This window comes from Talpa occidentalis, unplaced genomic scaffold (genome assembly GCF_014898055.3).
Source record: "Talpa occidentalis isolate TD23 unplaced genomic scaffold, MPIMG_talOcc4v2.1 talOcc4.2, whole genome shotgun sequence".
Classification (NCBI taxonomy): domain Eukaryota; kingdom Metazoa; phylum Chordata; class Mammalia; order Eulipotyphla; family Talpidae; genus Talpa; species Talpa occidentalis.
In genome coordinates this window covers 91,531,867-91,552,987 of record NW_023602073.1, presented here as the reverse complement: position 1 = coordinate 91,552,987, position 21,121 = coordinate 91,531,867, and the positions used below count along the sequence as shown (strand labels likewise).

General features: G+C 38.1%; 2 protein-coding genes across 6 annotated transcripts in view; one reads left to right on the top strand and one right to left on the bottom strand.

The window, feature by feature from the left end:
- PGM3 (phosphoglucomutase 3) overlaps positions 1-21,121 on the top strand; it is a 26,494-nt gene extending 5,373 nt beyond the window's left edge. For all 4 annotated transcript variants that reach the window (XM_054698997.1, XM_054698998.1, XM_054698996.1 and 1 more), the window contains exons 4-13: positions 1,300-1,367; positions 3,157-3,290; positions 4,377-4,572; positions 5,931-6,088; positions 7,245-7,328; positions 11,322-11,420; positions 13,028-13,141; positions 13,986-14,108; positions 14,888-15,061; positions 15,965-21,121. In XM_054698997.1, coding sequence (XP_054554972.1) covers positions 1,300-1,367; positions 3,157-3,290; positions 4,377-4,572; positions 5,931-6,088; positions 7,245-7,328; positions 11,322-11,420; positions 13,028-13,141; positions 13,986-14,108; positions 14,888-15,061; positions 15,965-16,054 — 1,240 coding nt within the window. In that variant the 3' untranslated portion in view covers positions 16,055-21,121. The remainder of the gene's footprint in view (positions 1-1,299; positions 1,368-3,156; positions 3,291-4,376; positions 4,573-5,930; positions 6,089-7,244; positions 7,329-11,321; positions 11,421-13,027; positions 13,142-13,985; positions 14,109-14,887; positions 15,062-15,964) is intronic.
- The window catches only part of DOP1A (DOP1 leucine zipper like protein A), a 72,307-nt gene continuing 67,913 nt past the window's right edge, over positions 16,728-21,121 (bottom strand). Inside the window, exons 36-38 of one of the 2 annotated variants that reach the window (XM_054698994.1) lie at positions 19,957-20,086; positions 19,158-19,217; positions 16,728-17,336 (exon numbers count right to left, since the gene is read on the bottom strand). In XM_054698994.1, coding sequence (XP_054554969.1) covers positions 17,031-17,336; positions 19,158-19,217; positions 19,957-20,086 — 496 coding nt within the window. In that variant the 3' untranslated portion in view covers positions 16,728-17,030. The remainder of the gene's footprint in view (positions 17,337-19,157; positions 19,218-19,956; positions 20,087-21,121) is intronic. The other variant, XM_054698995.1, reaches the window with a different exon arrangement.

Below are 21,121 nucleotides of genomic sequence, written 5' to 3'. Positions count from 1 at the left end.
ACCCACATGGCGCAGCAGACCTCTCCTGTCTTGTCTGCTGCTCTGCTTAACAGTGTATTTCAGTCAGTCTGCCTGTTCTGTGCCCCACTCTGTCTCTGATGAATCTTCTCACCCTCCATACCTCTGGTCTACACCCCAGTTCTTCATGCAAAGAAAACCTAAACTAAAACAACCTGTAAAATGTTAGATCGAATGTATACGTTGAAATAGAAAATTTCTCTTCTGCATAGGATCTGGTTTTTCCAGAGGTTATTTTTATTTAGTATTTATTTATGCAAGCACTGGGTACAATCAGAAGTATGGGAGGGTGAGAGAATTCACCAGAGCCTGAGTGGGGAACAGAACAGGCAGACTGACGAAGAAATACACTGCTGAGGAAAGCAGCGGGCGCGGCAGGAGAGGTCTGTCGCGCCCTGTGGGACCCTCACCAGCAGTCAGGGATTGAACCAGCGCTGCAGAGGCTGCGGGCAGCTTCGCAGCCCAGCACTCAACCTCAACCGCTGCGCCACCAGGGGAGGCTCCAGAGGTTTTTGTTTTTTTTTCTTTTACTATTCCCGCTGGCCAGGCCCGGCTCACCCCAGACCCGCTGGTGCCTACCGGCCACCTGCCCACACTTCCGGCCCCGCCCACCCCAGGTTATTTTTAAAGGAAATTTCTACTCAATCTCCTAATGACTTGGACTGCTGTTTTATCCTTAATGTGTTTCCAGAGGCACTTCCAGACACCACTAATTGGGATTTATAAATAGACAGGTGACAGGTGACTTATGCTCTTGAGCAGATTATTAACCTGCAGTAAAGCCATTCCAGGTATATTTGTTTCTTACCTGTTAACTAGTTTAAATGGTATTTAACATCTTTTTCTACAAGGCAGATACATAATGATCTGCTTTATTTTTAGATATTCTGATTTTTTGACATGAAAATTAGGTCCTGTCCTTGGTGGTCTCATGTCTACATCTGTAGACATGGTGTGCGCAGTAAGTGTTGACTGTTACTGGTTTCAGGCAGTGCATATGTTGGTATGATGTAATTAGTGCATCCTTTATATCTCTTTCCTAAATTTATTAAAAAAGTCAAATCATTCCAAGAACTATATTGTGAAAGGCTACTGAAAATGCTTATAGCTTACTGATATTCTCTCTTCAGAGTTTTCAAAATTGACAGGATTCAGTTCAAATACACCTGATTTAACCATTATTCTGAAATTTGTGGTACATAATTTTCTGCTTTTACTTTCAGATCTTGTGACTGTTGGGTTCAGGATGGGATGCATTATTTTCTTTGTTTTCCTTCGTAGGCCCAGCAGTGAGAAATTTTCCCAGTCTGTAATAGATGGCGTGACTGCTCTTGGAGGTCAATTCCATGGTATGCTGTTACCCCGACTTTAAATGAAGTCATTTTTTAAAAACTTAACGACAATAGTAGTTGTTTTACAAAGCATGAACATACATATAGACAGTTTTTAAAACATGAAACTAGACATAAAATACTACTAATTTTTCAATTAAATTTTTTCTGGACATGTATTTACTTTACCTGTAGAAGATTATATGTAAGAAAGTCTGATCTTTACTTCCTGATACAAAAGCCCTTGAAATTACTTGATGATATTCATTCTGGGAGGCTTTTGTCAATCCCAGGAATTCCCTAATGGCCGCTCACAGGTGGAATCAGTTGTTACTTGTCAGATAGTGATGGGAAATGTCCTAGGCCTATGTGTAGTTACAATTTTTAAGTGCTGACAGGTAGTTTTTCCTGTTTAATCAAGTGAAGGCTTAAATACAACAAAAGGGAGGCTAGAATCCTCACATCAACTGTTCCCGTTGTGAAGGCAATGATTCCTCTGTGCTTGGAGGTTGAGTATTTTCCTAGTGTCAGTTCTTTCTCATTGAATAAAAAATACTCTCTTGACTTTTTCAACCTCCTTCCCAGCTCCTCTGTGTTCTTGTCCATCACAATTAATCCGGCCTCTTCTAAACCATGCCCATTGTTTGCTCGTATAATTCCTTAGCATTCTGGGGTCAAATCTTTTTCCTTGCCTCTCCACTAAAGTCTCTGTCTGACAGTCATTTAAATTCTACTTGCCTAACTCAGTGACTATTGTAAAGTCGGGATTCTTAACCTGGAGCCCAAGCCCCCTGGAAAGTGTAGGTGAAGCTGCAAGGGACCCCGTGGGCCTCTTCATACAGCCACATGCGCTTTCTAAGGAGAGAAAGGATAGCTTTTGTCGGATACTCAGAGGGATCTGTTACCTAAAAATAGCTTTCGGAACCTATAAAGCTTTTATTTCACTTGAAGTCTTGGTAACTTTCTTAGCATACTCTCCCATTCTTCACCCTTCTTCCTTGGTTACTAGTCCTTATTTAGCTGTGGCTCTTCCATCTCTCCCAGTGTGGGCCTTCCTCACTTCTCTCTCATTTTCCATGATTAATGAATGATCGTCTTTACTGCCATAGCTCTAGCTACATATATTCTTTTATTTATTCATTTATTCATCATTTTTGATAATCTGCTATGTTCAGCCCTCTAGTCACCAATTTCACTGTGTTGCCCAACTCCTAGTAAAAGACGTTTGGTAATGTGCTATTTGTGATTGTGTATAACTGAAAATGAAGTTTCAATGAATAATTCCCATGCTACATGCTGTGCATTCGTCTATTTCATTAAAAAATGGAGAAATGCTGTTTGTCACTAAGTAGATACATTGACCACTGACAGGCTAGGGCCTGCGGTTTGTAAAGCCTGCAGTTTGGTCTGAGTACTGCCTCCACTTAGATGGCCTGTCCCATCCCCAGATCCCTGCCCCAGACTATTCTTTTGACCATCTCCGGGGTGCCACTCTAATTCACCACTCTTCTTGCATCTCTGAAGTCATCACTTTTCAAATGTTTTAGTTTAGAAAAAATTGAGACTGATTATTTTTTAAAGACTAAATATATATTTCTTCTTATAAATCATATTATCACAGTGTAATATGCAGTTGTGATATGGTAATGGATGCTTGTGCATCTGGACAGTTTGAAAGTTAGTGTTTTTTGTATCCTAAGATGTATGTTTTTAAAGATTATTTGTCATCCTGAAATTCCTACTGTGTCCATTTTTTTTTTCCTTTGTTAAGAAATGTGATAAATTGCCTTTTGTATTTCTATGACAGATTATGGCTTGTTAACAACGCCCCAACTGCACTACATGGTGTGCTGTCGAAACACCAGTGGCCAGTATGGAAAGGCAACCATAGAAGGCTATTACCAGAAGCTCTCTCAGGCCTTCATGGAACTTACCAAACAGGTGAAATCTCTTACACATAGTTGGAATTTAAGCAAAGGAATAAAGGCATATGATGAATTGAACAGTTGATCTTCGTTTGCCACTGCTCCTTTTACTTTTTTTTTTTATTATTTTTTTTTTTTACAGAGGCATGTTTTATTTATTTATTTTGTTTGTTTGTTTTGTTTATACATGCACTGGGTAGAGTCAGAAGCGCGGGAGGGTGAGAGAATTCACCAGAGCCAGAGCGGGGAGCAGAGCAGGCAGAAGGACCGAAGTACACTGCTGAGGGGAGCAGCGGGCGGCAGGAGAGGTCTGCGCGCCATGTGGGATCCTCCGCCGGTGGCCGGGGAGCAGCCGGGGAGCAGCCGGGGAGCAGCCGGGGAGCAGCCGGGGATCGAACCGGCGCCGCAGAGGCCGCGGGCAGCTTCGCAACCCAGCGCTCAACCGCTGCGCCACCGGGGAGGCCCTGCTCCTTTTACTTAAAAGAACTGTGTCTTTCCTTTTCTTCTTGGGACTTCACTAGGGACTGGCCCTACTATCTACAAGTGGGTGGTGGCATTTGCTTGGTGCTGCTTACTTGGCAGTAGTACATTCTGACATCACTGAGGCAAAAATTATGGTGTTCTTGCTTATGGCTATGATAAGTGCTCATTTAGATGACTTTGGTCTTTATGGCTGTTGGTGTACTGGAGGCCTCTATTGTTGGGAAAGGTTTTCTTTTTTAGATATATTGGTTTGTTAAATCTGGGTGAGATTTGAGGAATACAATTCCTTTTTTATCAGCAGACACCGAATGTTATAGTCTGGCGCAGTTAACCAAAATGAAGCCCTCTTTTCATAGAACTTAAATTCTGGGGTGAGGATGGGGAGGAGAGGAGAGGACACTAATAGTTAAGGAAAAGAACACATGCCCTGTGGTGGAACATGCTCTGAAGAGAATGGTAGATTACTCCTCATGTAAGAGAGTACATCTGATTGTGTGTGCCCTTTTGTTTCTTGAGTTAAAATAGATGAGTTAATGGAAATTTGCTTAAATGTGTATATGCCTCATGCTTCTCTCGTTTATAACTCGAATGTTTTCTTTCATGTCTTTTCCCTTTCAAGGCTTCCTGTAGTGGAGATGAACGTAGATCCCTTCAGGTGGACTGTGCCAATGGCATAGGGGCCCTGAAGTTAAGGGAAATGGAGCGCTACTTCTCCCAGGGGCTGTCAGTGCAACTTTTTAATGATGGAACCAAAGGGAAACTCAATCTTCTGTGTGGGGCCGACTTTGTGAAAAGTCAACAGAAACCTCCACAGGGTATGTGAACAGTTTTTAGAGCTGTTTGAAACCAATTTCATTTACAAACAGATGTGACCACAGGATTCTAATCATGTAGCATCACGGGAATTCTAATCATGTAGCTGATTTAGGCTCTGCCCCTTTCAGACATCCAGGCATCTTTTTACTTATCAGTGCCATTCAAAAAATGGTCTACTCCTCACCAAACATAGGAAATCTAGTGAGAAAAGCAAAATCTGAAAATGGTATTCTAGGGCAGTGGTTCTCAAAATATAGCTTGCATCAGAATCACAGGGGTGACCGTGAGGGGCTTAATAACACAGTTGCCAAGTACTCCTGACCATTCTGATTCTGTACGTCCCCAGTAGGATTGGTATAGGATAGAAATTTGCATTTCTATCAAGTGCCCAAACTTCACTGACTATGCGGGTCTAGGGACCCCACTTAACAATCATCGATCTAAAGGACAGCCACGTAACATTATTTTTCTCAACGTAGACACAGTATGGAAAGGGAATTTAACTGCTTAATCATCATTTTCTGTAAAATATATGCTTCCTATAGTAAGGATTTAGAAGGAAGACTGGTCTTCTGATTCTAGGTGTAGTAAGGGATGTACTTTTTTTTTTCCACTCACAAATGCTGTCATCTTTTTTAATTTTCTTATATATTTTTTATATTATTGTTCATTTTTAAACAATGTTTGCCCCACCCCCACCCCCAGGTGTAGTCCCCATAGAATTTCCTTTACCAATGCAGTAAAGGATGTTCTATATTTAGCTGCATTATCGATCTTACGTCAGTAGCCTAACTTTTCCCAAGTTGAATTTGTCACTCTGCTGCTGTCATGGCTTAGGGGCTGTCTTATTTTCTAATCAATTTGATCTGATAATTATGAATTACCCAAGCCATTTCTCAGGTTCTAGTTCTTTGCTCTTATTAATATTTGTTGATGATACAAAATAAAAATCATTTCATCTGTTGACTTACATGTCAAGAACATTATTTTGTAAGTAGCATTCAGAAATACCTGTAGCTTTCAAAATTATACGGGAACCTGTTTTCCAGTTGGCTTATAGAATGGAATTTTATTTTAGTAATATAGCAGATTTCAGCATAAACAGATCTTGAATGTTCCTTTTCAGTTAGCTGTGAAACATTTACACTGTACAAACTATTTGAAGTTTAAGACATTGTTTTTTATTTGGAAGAATCATTTTAAATACCTTTTGAAAAGTGGTGCCAGTTATGATAGGCTTTAATAAAAAATTTTCCCCCTTGTAACTAGTGTAAGAGGAAAAACGTAACATTTTTTACAGTGGGTTTTATTCCTGTTTCTTAGACTGAAATGAGTATCAAATTATTCTCTGTGCTAGGAATGGAAATGAAATGCAATGAGAGATGCTGTTCCTTTGATGGAGATGCTGACAGAATTGTTTATTACTACCATGATGCTGATGGTCATTTTCATCTCATAGATGGAGATAAAATAGCAACACTAATTAGCAGTTTCCTTAAAGAGCTCCTCTCGGAGGTAAGGGAGTGAGTGGGTGATGACTACTCTTTAAAAATAAGACCTACTGGTGAAGTGATTCCCTATCAATTACTGGAGTGTTTCAAAGGCATATTTTATGGGAAGTTTGTTACATCTGTGGCCAAAATACAAAAAGTGGTAATTCCAACCATTTCAGCATTGGAACACCAGTTTTGGAAGCTAAAGTTACTCTTACTTAGGTAAGTTTCATGATTTGAAGTTTTATGAAGTTTTGGTTTCTTCGAAACCATCGCTGATGAGAATTCATTATCATTCTCCAAAGCCTAGATAGAAAATCTAATTATCGGAGAGATTTATTTACTATGATTATGATGAAATTAGTAACATGAGAGATTTATTGTGTTTGGCTCTTTTGGGAAGCTCGGGTTATCTTTTGTAAAATCTGGAAAAGTTCTACTTTAGGTACTAAAATAAATTCTATTAAAGGAATTAAGGATCAAGGAGCTATAGACATCTTTCAAAAGGATTCTTTGTAGAATTATTTTAAATAATGCTCTAAAGTATTTAACTTTTTTTGGCATATATGTAAATTTTTAGTGAATTATTTATTGCATAAACGAAGGCACAGCTGAATTGACTGATAATTTTATCATTCTTTTGTTATAGGGCAGCCCCGATATTGAACGGGTTGCCTGGCTGTGGGTCCTCACCCGTGTGTTTACAAGGGACTTATTAATACTCCACTACAGGCATACACAAAAGGTTAATAAAAGGTTTATTTACAAGGGAAAAGGAAATAAGGAAAATGTACAACTCAGGGAGAAAATAGGGAAATAAAGTCTTTAATGCATCCTACCCGATCCGCCGACCTGGAAACCCAAAAAGCACTCTCCGAGCTGGCCGGACGCTGCGAGCTGGCAGAGAGTCAAAATGGGGGACCCCCCAAAGCCCACGAGTCTGGCTTTATACCATCCTGGCTGCTTAACCCCACCCTCAGGTCCCAGCCACCTTCCCTTTGGTGGTGATGGGATTTGGAGTTCCCAGTGTCTTTGGCTTTGGCCTGGGGTGGGGATGGAGTCCTCAAAGCCTGTATGGAATTAGCTTTAGGACATCCTTTTCCCCCTAACACTTTGAAACTGTTTGCTTTTGTAATGTCTTTACTTTTGATTGCTAGATAATTATGGTTTTTGTCTAGATTGGAGAAAATCTGAATATTGGTGTTATACAAACTGCATATGCAAATGGAAGTTCAACAAAGTATCTTGAAGAAGTTATGAAGGTATTGAAGCATTTCTAGGGGTTTTTTTGGGTAGTTTCTTAATTATATATCTGTGTGGAAAATAATATTGTTGAAATAGATTGTGCATGAAGTTGAACTATTATCCATATAAAGGTTAATAGAAATAAAAAGTAAAAAATTGTTGCAAATAAAAGAGGGAAAGAGACTCCTTCCTCCCTCCTCTTTCTTTATTGCATTTATTTCAGAAAACTTGTAAATTCTCTCTTCCCCTTTATAATGAATGTCATTCTTTTCAAGGGCTTAATCAAATCAGACAGCTTAAAGCTCAGGAATGTTTTTCATAAACATGCCAGAGCATCTCTTTGAATTGTAAATATCAAGGAACATAGTGCCCTTATCTCCCAGTATCCTGAGAGTTCAAAGTTGATCTCTGGCTCCAAGTTGTTATCTGCTAGTCACAGAATATGAGAAGTTTAATGATTCCTTTGGGTAAAGGCAGTTAGTTAACACCAGTGGCCCCCTAAATATCAAGTAAATGTAGGACAAGGTCCTTTTGACAAATGGTGCTGTGAAGTCTTGTTAAAGACTAGGCTGATGCAATAGGTTTGCCCCTTAGGATTTTACAGTGGGGGAGAGCAGGTTCAACTCATACAAGGGGGTCTTATAGCCAAGGAACAAGGTGTTGGGGAAGGTTAGTGGATGGAAAATTACTCAGAGGAATCTTCAGAGGTCAGGGAGGATTCTGCTAACAGTATTTTTGCTTAGGGCAGGCCAGGTGATCAGTATTACTTGGGGGATTGGTGGATGAGGACTCTGATCCGCTGTTGAGGATAGGGGATTCTGGTTAAGCTGATTTTAGAAGGGTTCTTGCTAAAATTGGCTTCCTGGAGACATGTCCAAGAGTAGGACCTATTGAGGTTGAAAGGAACCTTAGTAAAGTTGTGTAGAGGAGAGAATCTTCAGTTATATGATAGGGTGAGATTTCTTCCTGGCTTTGCAGTCTCTTGGCAGATTGTCTGTGATGTATATTAATGTGTATTCAGTAATGAAACTGTTGTCTTTGCTGTGAAGTTTTCTGAATGGGAAATTTTGTTTCCAAGTATTTCTACCTCCTCTGTACCACATTACCTGCTCTGAGAAACTGGAGGGTTTGTGGCTAAAATTCAATCTGTTTGCCTTTACTTTACTCTTTTTCTCACCAGCTGGTGATCTGTTTGCCAGCATTTAAAAAAAAAAAAATTATTAGTACATACAAGAACTGGGGTACAGGCCAGATGTGCAGGAGGGTGAGAGGATTTACCAGAGCAGGGAGCAGAATAGGCTGATGGACTGAAAACACTGCTGAGAGGAGCAGCCAGTGAGACAGGAGAGGTCTGCTGTGCCATGTGGGTTGCTCCCTGGCGGGCTGGGGATCAAACCTGCACTGCAAAGGCGGCGGACAGCTTCACAACGCTTGCATTCAACTTCCTGCGCCACCTGGTTGACCCGTTTGTCAGCATTTGTGTATTCCTTTTCAGATTCCTGCTTTTCACTAGTTTTTCTTACCTTTCCATTTTTTAAAGCGGGAATTGCAAAGTCAGATTCCTGCAGGATCTGGAGAGGTGAAGAGAATAAGTAGAGTGGGTTGGATAGGTAAGGGCAGCTAAGCTAGCTGATGTCACCATTAGTCAGAGTCTCTAAAAGAAGTTAAAAGAGCTGAATCTTCATGTGAATTTTCTGCTTTTTAAGTCTTGGCAACTGACAATCTAAAATAATGGGTAAGTGAAACATGTCTGGTGACTGCTAGTTTGTGACCAGATTTAATTGTATGGCTACAGGAAACTCACTCAAGTTTACTTCATCTGGGTTCGGCTGCCTATTTTTCACATGAATTCTCAGTACTTGGATTATTGTGTTAGTATTTTAGTTTTTTCTGTCTTGAAATTTTCCCATAGGCAAATTACACTCGTAAGAAACTGAATACATCAGAAACTGTTAATTTCTCATCCCATTCTCTTACACAGTATTTTTAGCCCTAGTCATTCCTAGGTCTTCTAAATCCAAATACTGATCTTACTTGATCTCTCTTTTGCAGTTTTGCTCAATCTTCCCTTAATCATTCTTAAATCTTTCTCAGATCCAGCCAAGACTTTTGCCACCTGCTGTTGCTAGTCAACGTTCATACTTTCATAGAATTTATCCTAGAAACCTAGTAACTTAAGTTTTTTTAAAAAAAACCTTTTGATCCCCTTCACCCATCTTTCCTACCCTCTAGCCAATCTGTTCTCTGCATCCATGAGCTATTTTTTATTTTAGATTCCACTTATCAGAGGATCATGCATTGTTTTTCTCAAATTTATTTCACTTAGGATAATACACTCAAATTCCATCCATGTTATTGCACATGGATTTTCTTTTTTTAGTAGCTGAGTAATAATTCCATTTTATACACACACACAGTCATGTATCACTTCACTTGGGCATACATTCTGAGAAATGGGTTATTACTAGGTTATTTCCTCATTGTGTGAACACTGAGTGTCATTTCACAACCTAGATGTCATTACACACCCAGGCTATAGAGTTTAACCTACTGGGTCCTATAGGCAGTCTGATGTCGACTGAAATGTTAAACAACCACAATTTCTTTATCCAGCCACTGACTCATGAACACTTAGGTTCCATATCTTGTTCCAGAGAGAACTTGTGCAGTCCTGGGATTCTACTTTTATTGGGGTTAAAGGTGGGGACCTAGGATTCAGTCGGCTAACTTTTTATTGGTGAATTAAAATGCAAGAGTGGAGAGTTTAAAGCACAGAAAGAAAAAAACTAGTGTCTTACACTGATCAGGTAATGAAATCAAGAGCTCTAAAACAAAGGACCTTGGGGGATGTGGGAGGATGAAAAGTACCTTGGCTCTTCATCTACTTCTTTGATTGGTGGTGTGTTTATTGGAGATAGTCCTCCTTGAAGTGGATACGTAGGCAATCAAAGTTAGTCAGGCACTTCCAGTACAAAAGAATTAGGGTTTCCACTACAACCAAACTACTGAAACCCGCCTACTGTTTTCCACAGTGGCTGCACCATTTGACATTCCTACCAACACTGTAGGAGGGCTTTTCTCCACATCTTAGAGAGCAGTTGGTTTTTTTTTTTTTTTTTGATGATAGCCTTTCCAATAGGTGTGAGGATGTATTTCATTATGGTTTTGATTATCATTGCTCTGAATGATATTGAACATCTTTTCGTACACCTTTTGGTTAGCTGATAAATAACAGTTCAGGACTTTTGCCCATTTTTAATTGGATTATGCTTTTGCTATTAAGTTAAATGAGTTATTTATGTATTTGGATATTAACCCTTTGTCAGATAATTTGCAAATGCTTTCTCTCATTTTTCTTCATTTTCCTTTGTTGTGCAGAAGCTTTCTGGTTTGATGTCCCACTTATTTTTGCCTTTGGTGTCAGATTCAGAAAATCATGACCAAGACCAAGAATTTATTACTGACTGTTTTCTTCTAAGAGTTTTATGGTTTCAAGTCTTAACATTTCAGGTCTTTAATAAATCAGCTTAATTTCTTTGCATGGTGCAAGATAGGGATCCCATCTGTTCCTTTTAACCTTCTAAGCCAGAGGTGTTAAATAGTGCCAGTGGCCTGCCATATTATGGAAAGTTTTATTGGCGTATAGCCATGCTCACTTATTTGTGCATTTTTTTTTTTTTTTTTTTACTACTTTCAAACTGTAATGGCAGAATTGAGCAATTGGCCACTCTCCACTCTGCCGCTAACTTGAATCTTCTAAAACATTCAGTTATGTCACTTCCCAAGCTGTCATCTTTCATTTCTCAAAATGGACCCTTACCTCTCTGCTTGTCACTTGCCTGTGCACATCTTCGATGTCTGCTGTCCACCCAGGTAACAAAAGTTTGTTTCGTAATTGCTTAGTTGTCTTCCTCCCTAGATTAAGCTCAGGTTTATCCCATTATCACTGGATAGCAAGTGCAGAGTAAATACTTGCCAATTGAATAATAGTTATTGTGTTTGTGTTATAGGTACCTGTCTATTGTACTAAAACTGGTGTAAAACATTTGCACCACAAGGCTCAAGAATTTGACATTGGGGTTTATTTTGAAGCAAATGGGCATGGCACGGTAAGTTCTTAAAACAACTGACTTCAGCTGGCGCTTTTTTTTATGATGGAAATTCTGTATCTGGATAGTAATATGTAATGTTACATTTTGTTGAAATGATGAATATGATGGTAGAACGCTTGGTTAAGAATATTCTCTTGTGAATTTGGTTCTTAGATTGTGGTCTTTGAGTGTGAAGAGATATACTAATTTGTTCTAATAATTTCTTTAAAAAATGTGCAGGTAGTTCTTAATTTTCTTAATGCAGATTATGTCTACATTATTTCCCTTAAATTGGCTATAGGGGAAAGGTTAGTAACTGGTGAATTGGAAAGTTTGAGAATTAGGTTATAAAACATCTTGAAATGAGTTTGAAGTAGTTAGCAATAAGCATATAAAATTTTATGGTCTCTTAGCAGACAGAATGTATTAAAAGTTTTTTATTGAGATGTAATTCACATACCATAAAATGTACTACTTAAATTTATTATGTAATGTTTAAGTGGTTTTATGTATTTACATAAGTTCAGAATTTTTCTTTTTAAAAGGTTTTTATACCTTACCACATTTCATAAATGGACTGGAGGTGGCCAACAGAAAATGTTATCTAGGTCAATCTTCATTAATTCAGAATTGAGTTCTAGAGACCAGGAATATAAGAAATTAAATGCAATTAAAGTATAATTTCAGTGACCTAATGCAGGGTTGGTACAGATTTTATAAGAAATCAGATAATAAACATTCTAGTCATCATGGCGCGTGAGGTCTCTGCTGCAACTGCTCAACTCTAGTGGTTTGCAGGGTGAATAAATGGGTATGGCTGTATGGTGGTAAAACACATGACCAGTCTTAGTTTCTCAACAAATATGTATTCCAGCAATGACTGAGAGTAATGGTGCTTGCTTCTTCTCATATTGGGCTCTCTAAGTCATGGGCAACAAATTTCAAAATGACAGGAATCTTGAGGGAAATGATATGTATCCATGCCGTAGTGTGAAAATACAGTGAACCTTCTTTCTACTTTTACCTAGCTTATATTCTTAAAAAGGGTAGGACAGGAAAGCTAAGTGCAGTGAATTAAACATTCTTTAAAACAATGGAGACAGATGGGCTGAAGGAGTCTAGTTGCACAGAAATGATTGAGCTGGCTGAGGGGCAAACAACAGAACCCTCGTGTGCATTCACTTTTGCTTAGGTAGCATTTTCTTTTTTTTTTTAATAGAGGCATGTTTTATTTATTTGTTTTGTTTATACATGCACCGGGTACAGTCAGAAGCACGGGAGGGTGAGAGAATTCGCCAGAGCGGGGAGCAGAGCAGGCAGAAGGACCGAAGTACACTGCTGAGGGGAGCAGCGGGCGGCAGGAGAGGTCTGCGTGCCATGTGGGACCCTCCTCCGGGTGGCCAGGGAGCAGCCGGGGATCGAACCGGTGCTGCAGAGGCCGGGGCAGCTTTATAATCCATAAACGAACTCCTTCCCTCTGCCCTTCCCCGACCCCCATAGTATTCTGAGGCACCCATTTTCCTCCTCAGTTTCTCCAGATTGAAACTTTCAAAAGTAGTGTAGCTATGGTGATAGTACTGGGCTGATTGGATTGTGTTTGGTGATTTTATATGCTTTCATTGCAGGTACTATTTAGTAAAGCTGCTGAAACAAAGATAAGACAACTAGCAAAAGACCTAGAAGATAATAAAAGAAAAGCTGCTAGGATGCTTGAAAACATCATTGACTTGATTAACCAGGTCAGAGGCAGGTGGTTATCGCTACATTATTCACAATGTAGGCAGAATAAGTGCTGTATCCAAAGTTAAAGTGGGAAGGCCTGGTGGGTGCCTTGTAGCAGTGGCACGTACAGTTGGGATTTGAATGCAGTGATGTGCTTCTCTCCCCATACATTATGTGATGAAAACAATAATGAGTAGCTTTTACTTAGTCAACCGATTGAGCTACTTAGTGTGTTTGTGAATATAAATATGGTAAATATTTTTTTAAGCCAACCTATTTGAGGAAATTCAAGAAAATTGTTCTTTTTCTCTGACAAAGGACATATACATATATGTATGTCACATTGTTGGGACTGGAAGGTGGAGTATGGATTGTAGTGATGGAACTGTGAGCTTCTTGCACATATTGGGCGTGTTAGATAACTCGCTGTAATCCTTGTAGTAACACAGGCACTAGCTATAATTCCTCAGTTTATAAGCAAACAAAAGCTTGGAGCAACAGAGTGATGGAATGTAGCTCCAACTTTGGGTGTGTCTTATACCAAAAGTCCTAATTTCTCCACTTTTCAATGAATGATTTTTTTTTGACATATTTCAAAGGGTATCTAATGAAAAATTTGAGTTAATAGGATGTTAGGTGGATAACCTTAAGAGTTATCACCAATATAATCTCATTTATAGATGTGGAAGTTAACTTTCCACAGAGCTAGTTTGTCTTCCATAGACATTTATCCACACACTCCAATGCTGCATGAGGGGAGAGGGGAAGGCACAGGATAATGATTGCTTTTCTAGCAGACAACATTGCTTCCAAGCTTTGCTTGTATTAGAGTGGTTTCATCCATGTGTTTCCCCCTGGTAGGCAACTGGTGATGCTATTTCTGACATGCTGGTGATTGAGGCAATCTTGGCTCTAAAGGGACTGACCGTACAACAGTGGGATGCACTCTACACGGATCTTCCAAACAGACAGCTCAAAGTTAAGGTGTGAGCGGGACTTTAAAATTCTTTTCAGAAAATCAACTAAAACCCGAAGTGTCATACTTCATTCTATATTATTTTCTCACATCTTTATAGGATAGTTCGTAACTGTTCTATTGTAAGATAATAAAATATTTCTCATATTATTTTGAAGTAAATCCCTGATAGCCCATGATTTCCACTGAAAATATTTTGCTTACATTATTCTTGGTTCATAGGGTACTTCCTTAGGCTAGAATCTGTGGGCTGAAAGGGAAAGCATTTTTAAGTCATTTTAGATAAATTGTTAATTGATTTCAATACAGATTTACACTAGTTTATATGTTTGCCAACAGCATCTGTGAAAAATAGGAACAGTGGCATTCACAGAAATGCTGATTGTTCAGATTAGAGGAGATTCTTACCATGACCACCTTAACTTTTCTTCTTTATACTTAAATACTTAGGGTTACTTGATCAACAACTAAACCATACAGGATTTACTGGTCCTTATTTCAGTGGTAATTTTAAGAAAGTATGGAAATGTTAGCAAAAAGTAATTCTTTATAGGTTGAAAAAATGAGAAGCTATATGGATGTTAAAATTAATAGCTTTCATTTTGGCAGAAACAAAAACTTCTATGTTTAGGCTCATGCTTCAGTATTTCAGTACTGTACTTTGGTATGATAAACTGAAATGTAGGTCTGTTAAAATGAAATGGCAATAATATCTTGGTGGGAAATATGTTGAACAAGCTAAGCTTCTGAAAGGAAGTGCAGTGATAACTGAAATGGTTGTGTGTAGGTTGCAGACAGGCAAGTTATTAGCACCACTGATGCTGAGAGACGAGCAGTTACACCCCCGGGACTACAGGAGGTAATAAATGACCTGGTGAAGAAGTACAGGCTTTCTCGAGCTTTTGTTCGACCATCTGGGACAGAAGATATAGTCCGAGTATATGCAGAAGCAGACTCCCAAGTAAGCTGGGATAATTCTATTAAAAAAAAAAAATGCAGTGAGTCTAATAACATGGTTAGTGGGGGTGGCAGGAGTAATTATTTTAATGTCTTACCTGAAAGTGCCCTATTTAATTTATGTAGCTGAACATGGATTACCCTTAAAAAAAAAATTCCTCTCGCTTTGTGAAGAGTCCATTTTGAAATCAGTTGGTATCATTCATGGGCTTAAATTCTGTCTTTAGACAAGATATGTTTTAATAATATCTGATAGCCTATGCTATTTTTCTAGAAAGGGTAAAGAGTGTGGCCTGGATTTTTTTTTTTAACATTTTGAATGTGTTTATTTCTGTTGTACATGAGACCCCTCTGGATGTCTCATATCTATGGTCATCTTTCAAAGTTTCTCTGATCCTTTGGTTTCTCTGGATTCCACATATACATGAAACTATCTGATAAACTCAGTGAAAAAGATATCTTTTTTTTATGCTGAATAGTATTCTATTGTGTGTGGTCTGGATTTTTATTATTTGTGCCCTCAATATGCACTCTTAAACCCTTAACAAAAGTGTTTGCACAAGCAAAGTAGAGTTGTTTGGTGTTTAAATAGGTAGGGAATCAAAAGGAACTATTTAATTCTTGCAGAAGTTTAGGCCATTCCAGAATATAATAGCCTTGATGAATAAGACGATAACTGACACTTTTGAAGTTACTTAGTCATACTGTAGCCTTCTTGCAGAGTTTTGGAATAATTTTATCACTGATTTAATTAACTGAGGACTTACCTGAATTAGCCTCGTTTTCTGTCTATTTGTCTTGCAATATGTTACAAAATCAGGAAGTTCCCTTTCCTCCCGCAGACTTGCAGTTCACTTGGTAGGTGCTGTGCTTTTCTCATCTCAGTCTCCTTTTAACTAATTTGCAGGAAAGTGCGGATAGCCTTGCACATGAAGTGAGCTTGGCAGTATTTCAGCTGGCTGGAGGAATTGGAGAAAGACCCTCACCAGGTTTCTGAAGACAAGTGAAATTTTTTTTTAGTGGTTTTTAGAGTAACAGTACTGTCCTTGTTGTGTCTGGTCCAAACATATTTCTAATGTTTACAGTCAGTGACTTTACTGGATTGTTCTGATTGTTTTTCTTAAACACTACCAGAATAATTCTTTAGAAATAGGTACGTCTTACACTTGTTAAATTCAGTTTTTTAAAATGAAACTTACCTCAATTTCAGTCTCCCTAATGTTAGATATTGGGGCTTAAATATGATTCAGTCATTGATTTTTGTATGCGGGGGAAAAAAATGCATAAGGATTGCTGAAAAATTAAATCTTATTTATTACCAATTCCCTTTGTCTATTCCATTGCCATTACCTAACCAGGACGTTGTCTTGCCGTATTCCCTCACTGTTACTACAAGTAGAGGAGGAAGAGACTACATAGCACCTTTTTTTCCAGAGCAGAATCTTCAACTTTTGAATAACTTACCTCTTCAATGAATATTAGAAATTCAGAAGTGCAAATGTGGAGGCTGTGTTGAGATGCCAGGCTTTAATTCTATACTCCTTAGTGAAGGTAAATGGAAGAAAGCTAGTTGTAATAGCTTACCAAGCCTCTGACAGAAGTGATGCCATTCTGATGTTAGAGTAACAGAAAAAGCATCCCCAATCTAAATTAAAGCCTGAAACCATTAGAAAAAAGGTGCAGTGTGTATTTAGCAGATTTAAGACAACTGAGGACAATGAAACAATGGACTGTATATATGTATATATAGATCTTTCTTAGGCACCATAATCAATGAGAGCCAACAATATTTAAACTTGATTCAGGCCACATTCAGACATTTGGTCTTATTTACAAATATTTAAATTAAGTACAACCTGAAACATTTTGTTACATACAAAAAAAAAAAAAAAAAAAACTATACTCAGAGCAATGTTTGTTTTAAATAATTACATTTACATTTAAGCTAAATGGATAGATACCACTTGTGGTGCTCAAGTTTTTATCACCCCTTCCAGAAAATCTTTTTCTACCATCTCTTCTATTTTTTGCCTGGCTTTGCTGGAAAATGGTTTTTGGTTTTCCAGTTTCATGTCCTTATTAGGGAAGGTGTTTGAGTAGAGGATGGGGCTCCCTGAGTGTCCTGCACATCGGCTGGTGACTTTGCTGTTGAAGACTTGGCTGAGCACATTGAAGAATGGCAGGAGTTGCTCGATACTGCGTACGGTGCAGATGGTGAGCAGCAAGTGCCCTGGTTCCCAATCCAATGTTCTCCCTGAGTTGTCTTCCTCTGGGTTTTTCTGTAGGAGACAAAAAGGGAATTGTAATTAATAGATGATGTTGTACATGAGAAAACTTTAAAAGATCAATGTCAGCAGAGTTAGGAAATGAATATAAAGGATGACATTAAGTCTTTATTTCAGACTTGATTAAAACTCTTGTTTCTGAGGCCTTTTAGTGCCAACTAGTAACTATAAGGGTCTAACACTAAAGTAGTATTTTCCACCTAGAATGCATAAGTAAACTGAGCAGAGTCAAATATAAAAGTTTATGTTGTGCTTTGTATATACTCAAAAAGCTCCCAGATTCCTGGACTCAATTACAGTTCCCTTTTATTTTTTTAAAGATTTATTTTTATTTATACAAGTACTGGGGTACAGTCAGAGGCGCAGGAGGGTGAGAGAATTCACCAGAGACAGTGGGGAGCAGAACAGTCAGACAGAGAGAAGATACTGCTGAGGGGAACAGCTTGCGAGGCAGGAGAGGTCTGCCCCACCATATGGGTTTCTCCCTGGCCAGCCAGGAATTGAACCCGCGGCTGCAGAGGCTGCAGACAACTTCATAGCGCAGCGCTCAACCCGCTGCGCCACTGGGGAGGCCCCAGTTCCCTTTTAATGTTAAGCTTTAGGCTTAAACTTGCCATAAGATGGTAAGCAGGGTCCACAGTGAATAATTACTGTAAGCACTGCAGCACTAAGAAAGAAAATGATCCCTCAGGAGAGACACTGCTATCTGCTTTGATGATGTGAAAACAACATGGGGAGAGAAGCTGGGCCTACAGTCAACTGGCTCTTCAATTAACCTACTATGTGGCATCCTTGGGTAAGATACAGGAAGGTTCTTCACTTCCAAAATAAATACAATCCACCTTGTCATAGAAAAGTCCGATGACAATGTATTTAAAAACCGTAAACTAAATAAAAACATAACATATACTAAGAGGCTAGTTTAACACAACTGATTTAGAAATACAGTTGTAAGAGAGTTATGAGAACTAAAGATGTTTGTGGACAGAATCAGATATGAAAACAATGAACTACATAGAAAATTGGGAAAAAAATTTAGTTGGACCTAGGAAACAATTACAACCTGCCATATTCATTTACAAATGGAATTTGCCTTCTAAGTAAGATCCGACATTGTCAAGAAGCTTGTGTTGTTTACCAAATAATTTCCCAGTGGAGAAAGTACTAGCAAAATCCAGCTTTTTTTTTTAATTGTGTTCACAAGGTTTGCTTTTTTTAAAGTCCTGATAAAGGAAAATAGGTTTTAGTTAAAACAGAAGACTCTAGAAGCAAAAAAGAAAGTAGTTCTTTATGACCCCAAAAAGAGGGGGAAACAATTGTGATCATGTCTTAGGAATTAGAGATTTTAAGCCATTTTTATTGACAGTTTTGGGATCAGCTTTCACATCACTGGAACTGGTGGAGCATACCACCTAAGTCAAACTGCAGTTCAATAATAAAATGTACAGTGTAAGTTTATTATGAAGGAAAATGATTAAGATACCTCAACTTCTTACATAGTTTATGCAAGAGAACTAAAGCATAATCTTTTTATAATCCGTTCAGGATTTACCCTTGAGAAGGACTTTTACTAAATTCTTGACCAAGAAGAGTGCAATTATTTTGGTGTTTCTGCTCTTTTAATCAAAACTATACCATGTCAAACATGTTTCTATTAAAATGATTTACCCTTTCATTTCACCAGTCTACACTTGAAAGGACTCCCTTCCTGTTTACCTCTGTTACACTTATTGAAATTCAGACCTGGTCTCGATATTTAGTCCAGATGTGGCAACATTTGTTGCCATATCACAAGCATCAAAAAGCCACCCTCACCTGATGCTTGGCCATCTCCAATCCCTCCAAAATCACTGTCTTAAAGTCCTCCTCCTTGTCCTGTGGAAGGAAAGAGGAGAACTCATTTGTTCCAGTGAAAAGTATGCTTGGTCATGAAGACCTTGTTTAAAGTGTTTTGCATGGGAAAATGTTTTCCAATCAAAATGATTTCCTTATTCTGTGGGGTAATAGAAAGGTCTTAGAAAAACTCATTTCTAATGAGATGCGGGGGATGAGAGAAAGTACATGTCTCTGGGTTCGTACACAATTGCATTGCTTCTGGATTTGTTGATTATTTTTTCAAACTGTTATACATGAAAATAGCCAAGTCCTAGTCTAAACTCTGGGCCCAACTTTCATGTTCTCCTCTGTCCTTTTACATAGTCTCTAAAAAAAACAAAACCTTGATTTTATACTCAGGTTCCTCATATCCTTCAATTACTTCATTCCATTTCTATAGTTTGTGGAATGTAGTTTAGGAGCTGTTACCTGATTAGGGAATCCCAGAAGACTGGAAAATTTCTGAGCACTCAAAGCACATATTGCAAGCTAGGATTCACAAAACAACCCACATTGTCCCAAAACTGTACAATTTTTTGAAATTTTTTGAATGCAAAGAAATAAGGATTTGTAACAAAGCCCGGGGAGCATGTCAAATTTGTTATTTGTCAGGCAAATATATGTAGTTAATTAGCCTGATGCATACTGAAAGATAAAGTATGAAAAATGTGATGAAATGTATTCTACAAATTTTATCAACACACTTAATAAAAACTAATTTTTAAAAAAAATGCAGTACCTTTGCCCTTTTCCGAAGAAGTTTTGCTAGTCGTACTACATAAGGTTTAAATTCTCGTTGATGTATACCCTGCCGCCTGACTTCCAACCCAGAATCATCTGAGGCTTCTGGAATAAATGCCCATCGGTACCTATGTATAAAAAATGAAATCAATGTCAGTAAGATAAACTAAGAAAAGGCCACATCATAAAAGATCATGCAAGACGCCAACATTTAGGTTCAAATGTCAGTTGTGCTGTTTGTAGTCCTGTTATTTTGGTCGTATTAGTATGAGCCCTTCATTAGTAAATAAATATTAGCTACCTCATGGGATTAAATGTGTAAATGAATATGAAATTTGCAACGTGCTCATTTCTCTCGAGCACAAAGCAAGTACTCAACAAATGTTTTTGTCTTCATTCTTTAATAGGCAAAGTCTCCAATATATACTTGGCAAAATGTTTCCTAACTAAACAGTAAGGGGGCAAGGAACTGAAATTATTTAAGGAAATTTAAGAATTCTTCCATATTTCTTTATTTTTGACAAAACATATATGGAAAAAATTCAAACGCTAAAAGGACATACAAAGAAAGGTAGTTTCCCTCCCACCATAACATTTACTAATGTTGCCAGTTTTTTGCATATCCATCCAGAGGGTACAAATAAAAGAGCAACTCATTTACACAACCAATCCCCTCCTCTTTGGACCAAGAAAAAGATGGCTGTTTTAAATTAGGTATTTTTGAGATAACAGCTTTTTTTGTAGCTACATAGTGGTGGAAAATACAGATTTATTTAGTCTCCTAGACTGTCCAATTTCTTGCTATTATAAATAATACTATATGGATTGCTTAATGCTGATTTCTGTACACAGCTGAATGTATAGTGGTAAGACAAATCCTCAGATTTATCGGAATTACTGGTTTAAAGAGATCCTTGTACTTTGAACTTTGTTAAATATAACTGCTTTGGAGAACGATTGAACAATATCAAAGTACACTTCCTGTAAGATTACTTCTGTTATATAGGGTAAAAAAGGAAATACAGTTTTAGATATTTACCATTCTGATGGTCACCTATAATTTTAATTAGTTTTACTCATCAATATGGCTGATCACCTTATCCTGTTTAAAATGCTTCTCTTTTCTATGAAGTAGCAACTCTCTCATTGGTGCATTTTTCTAT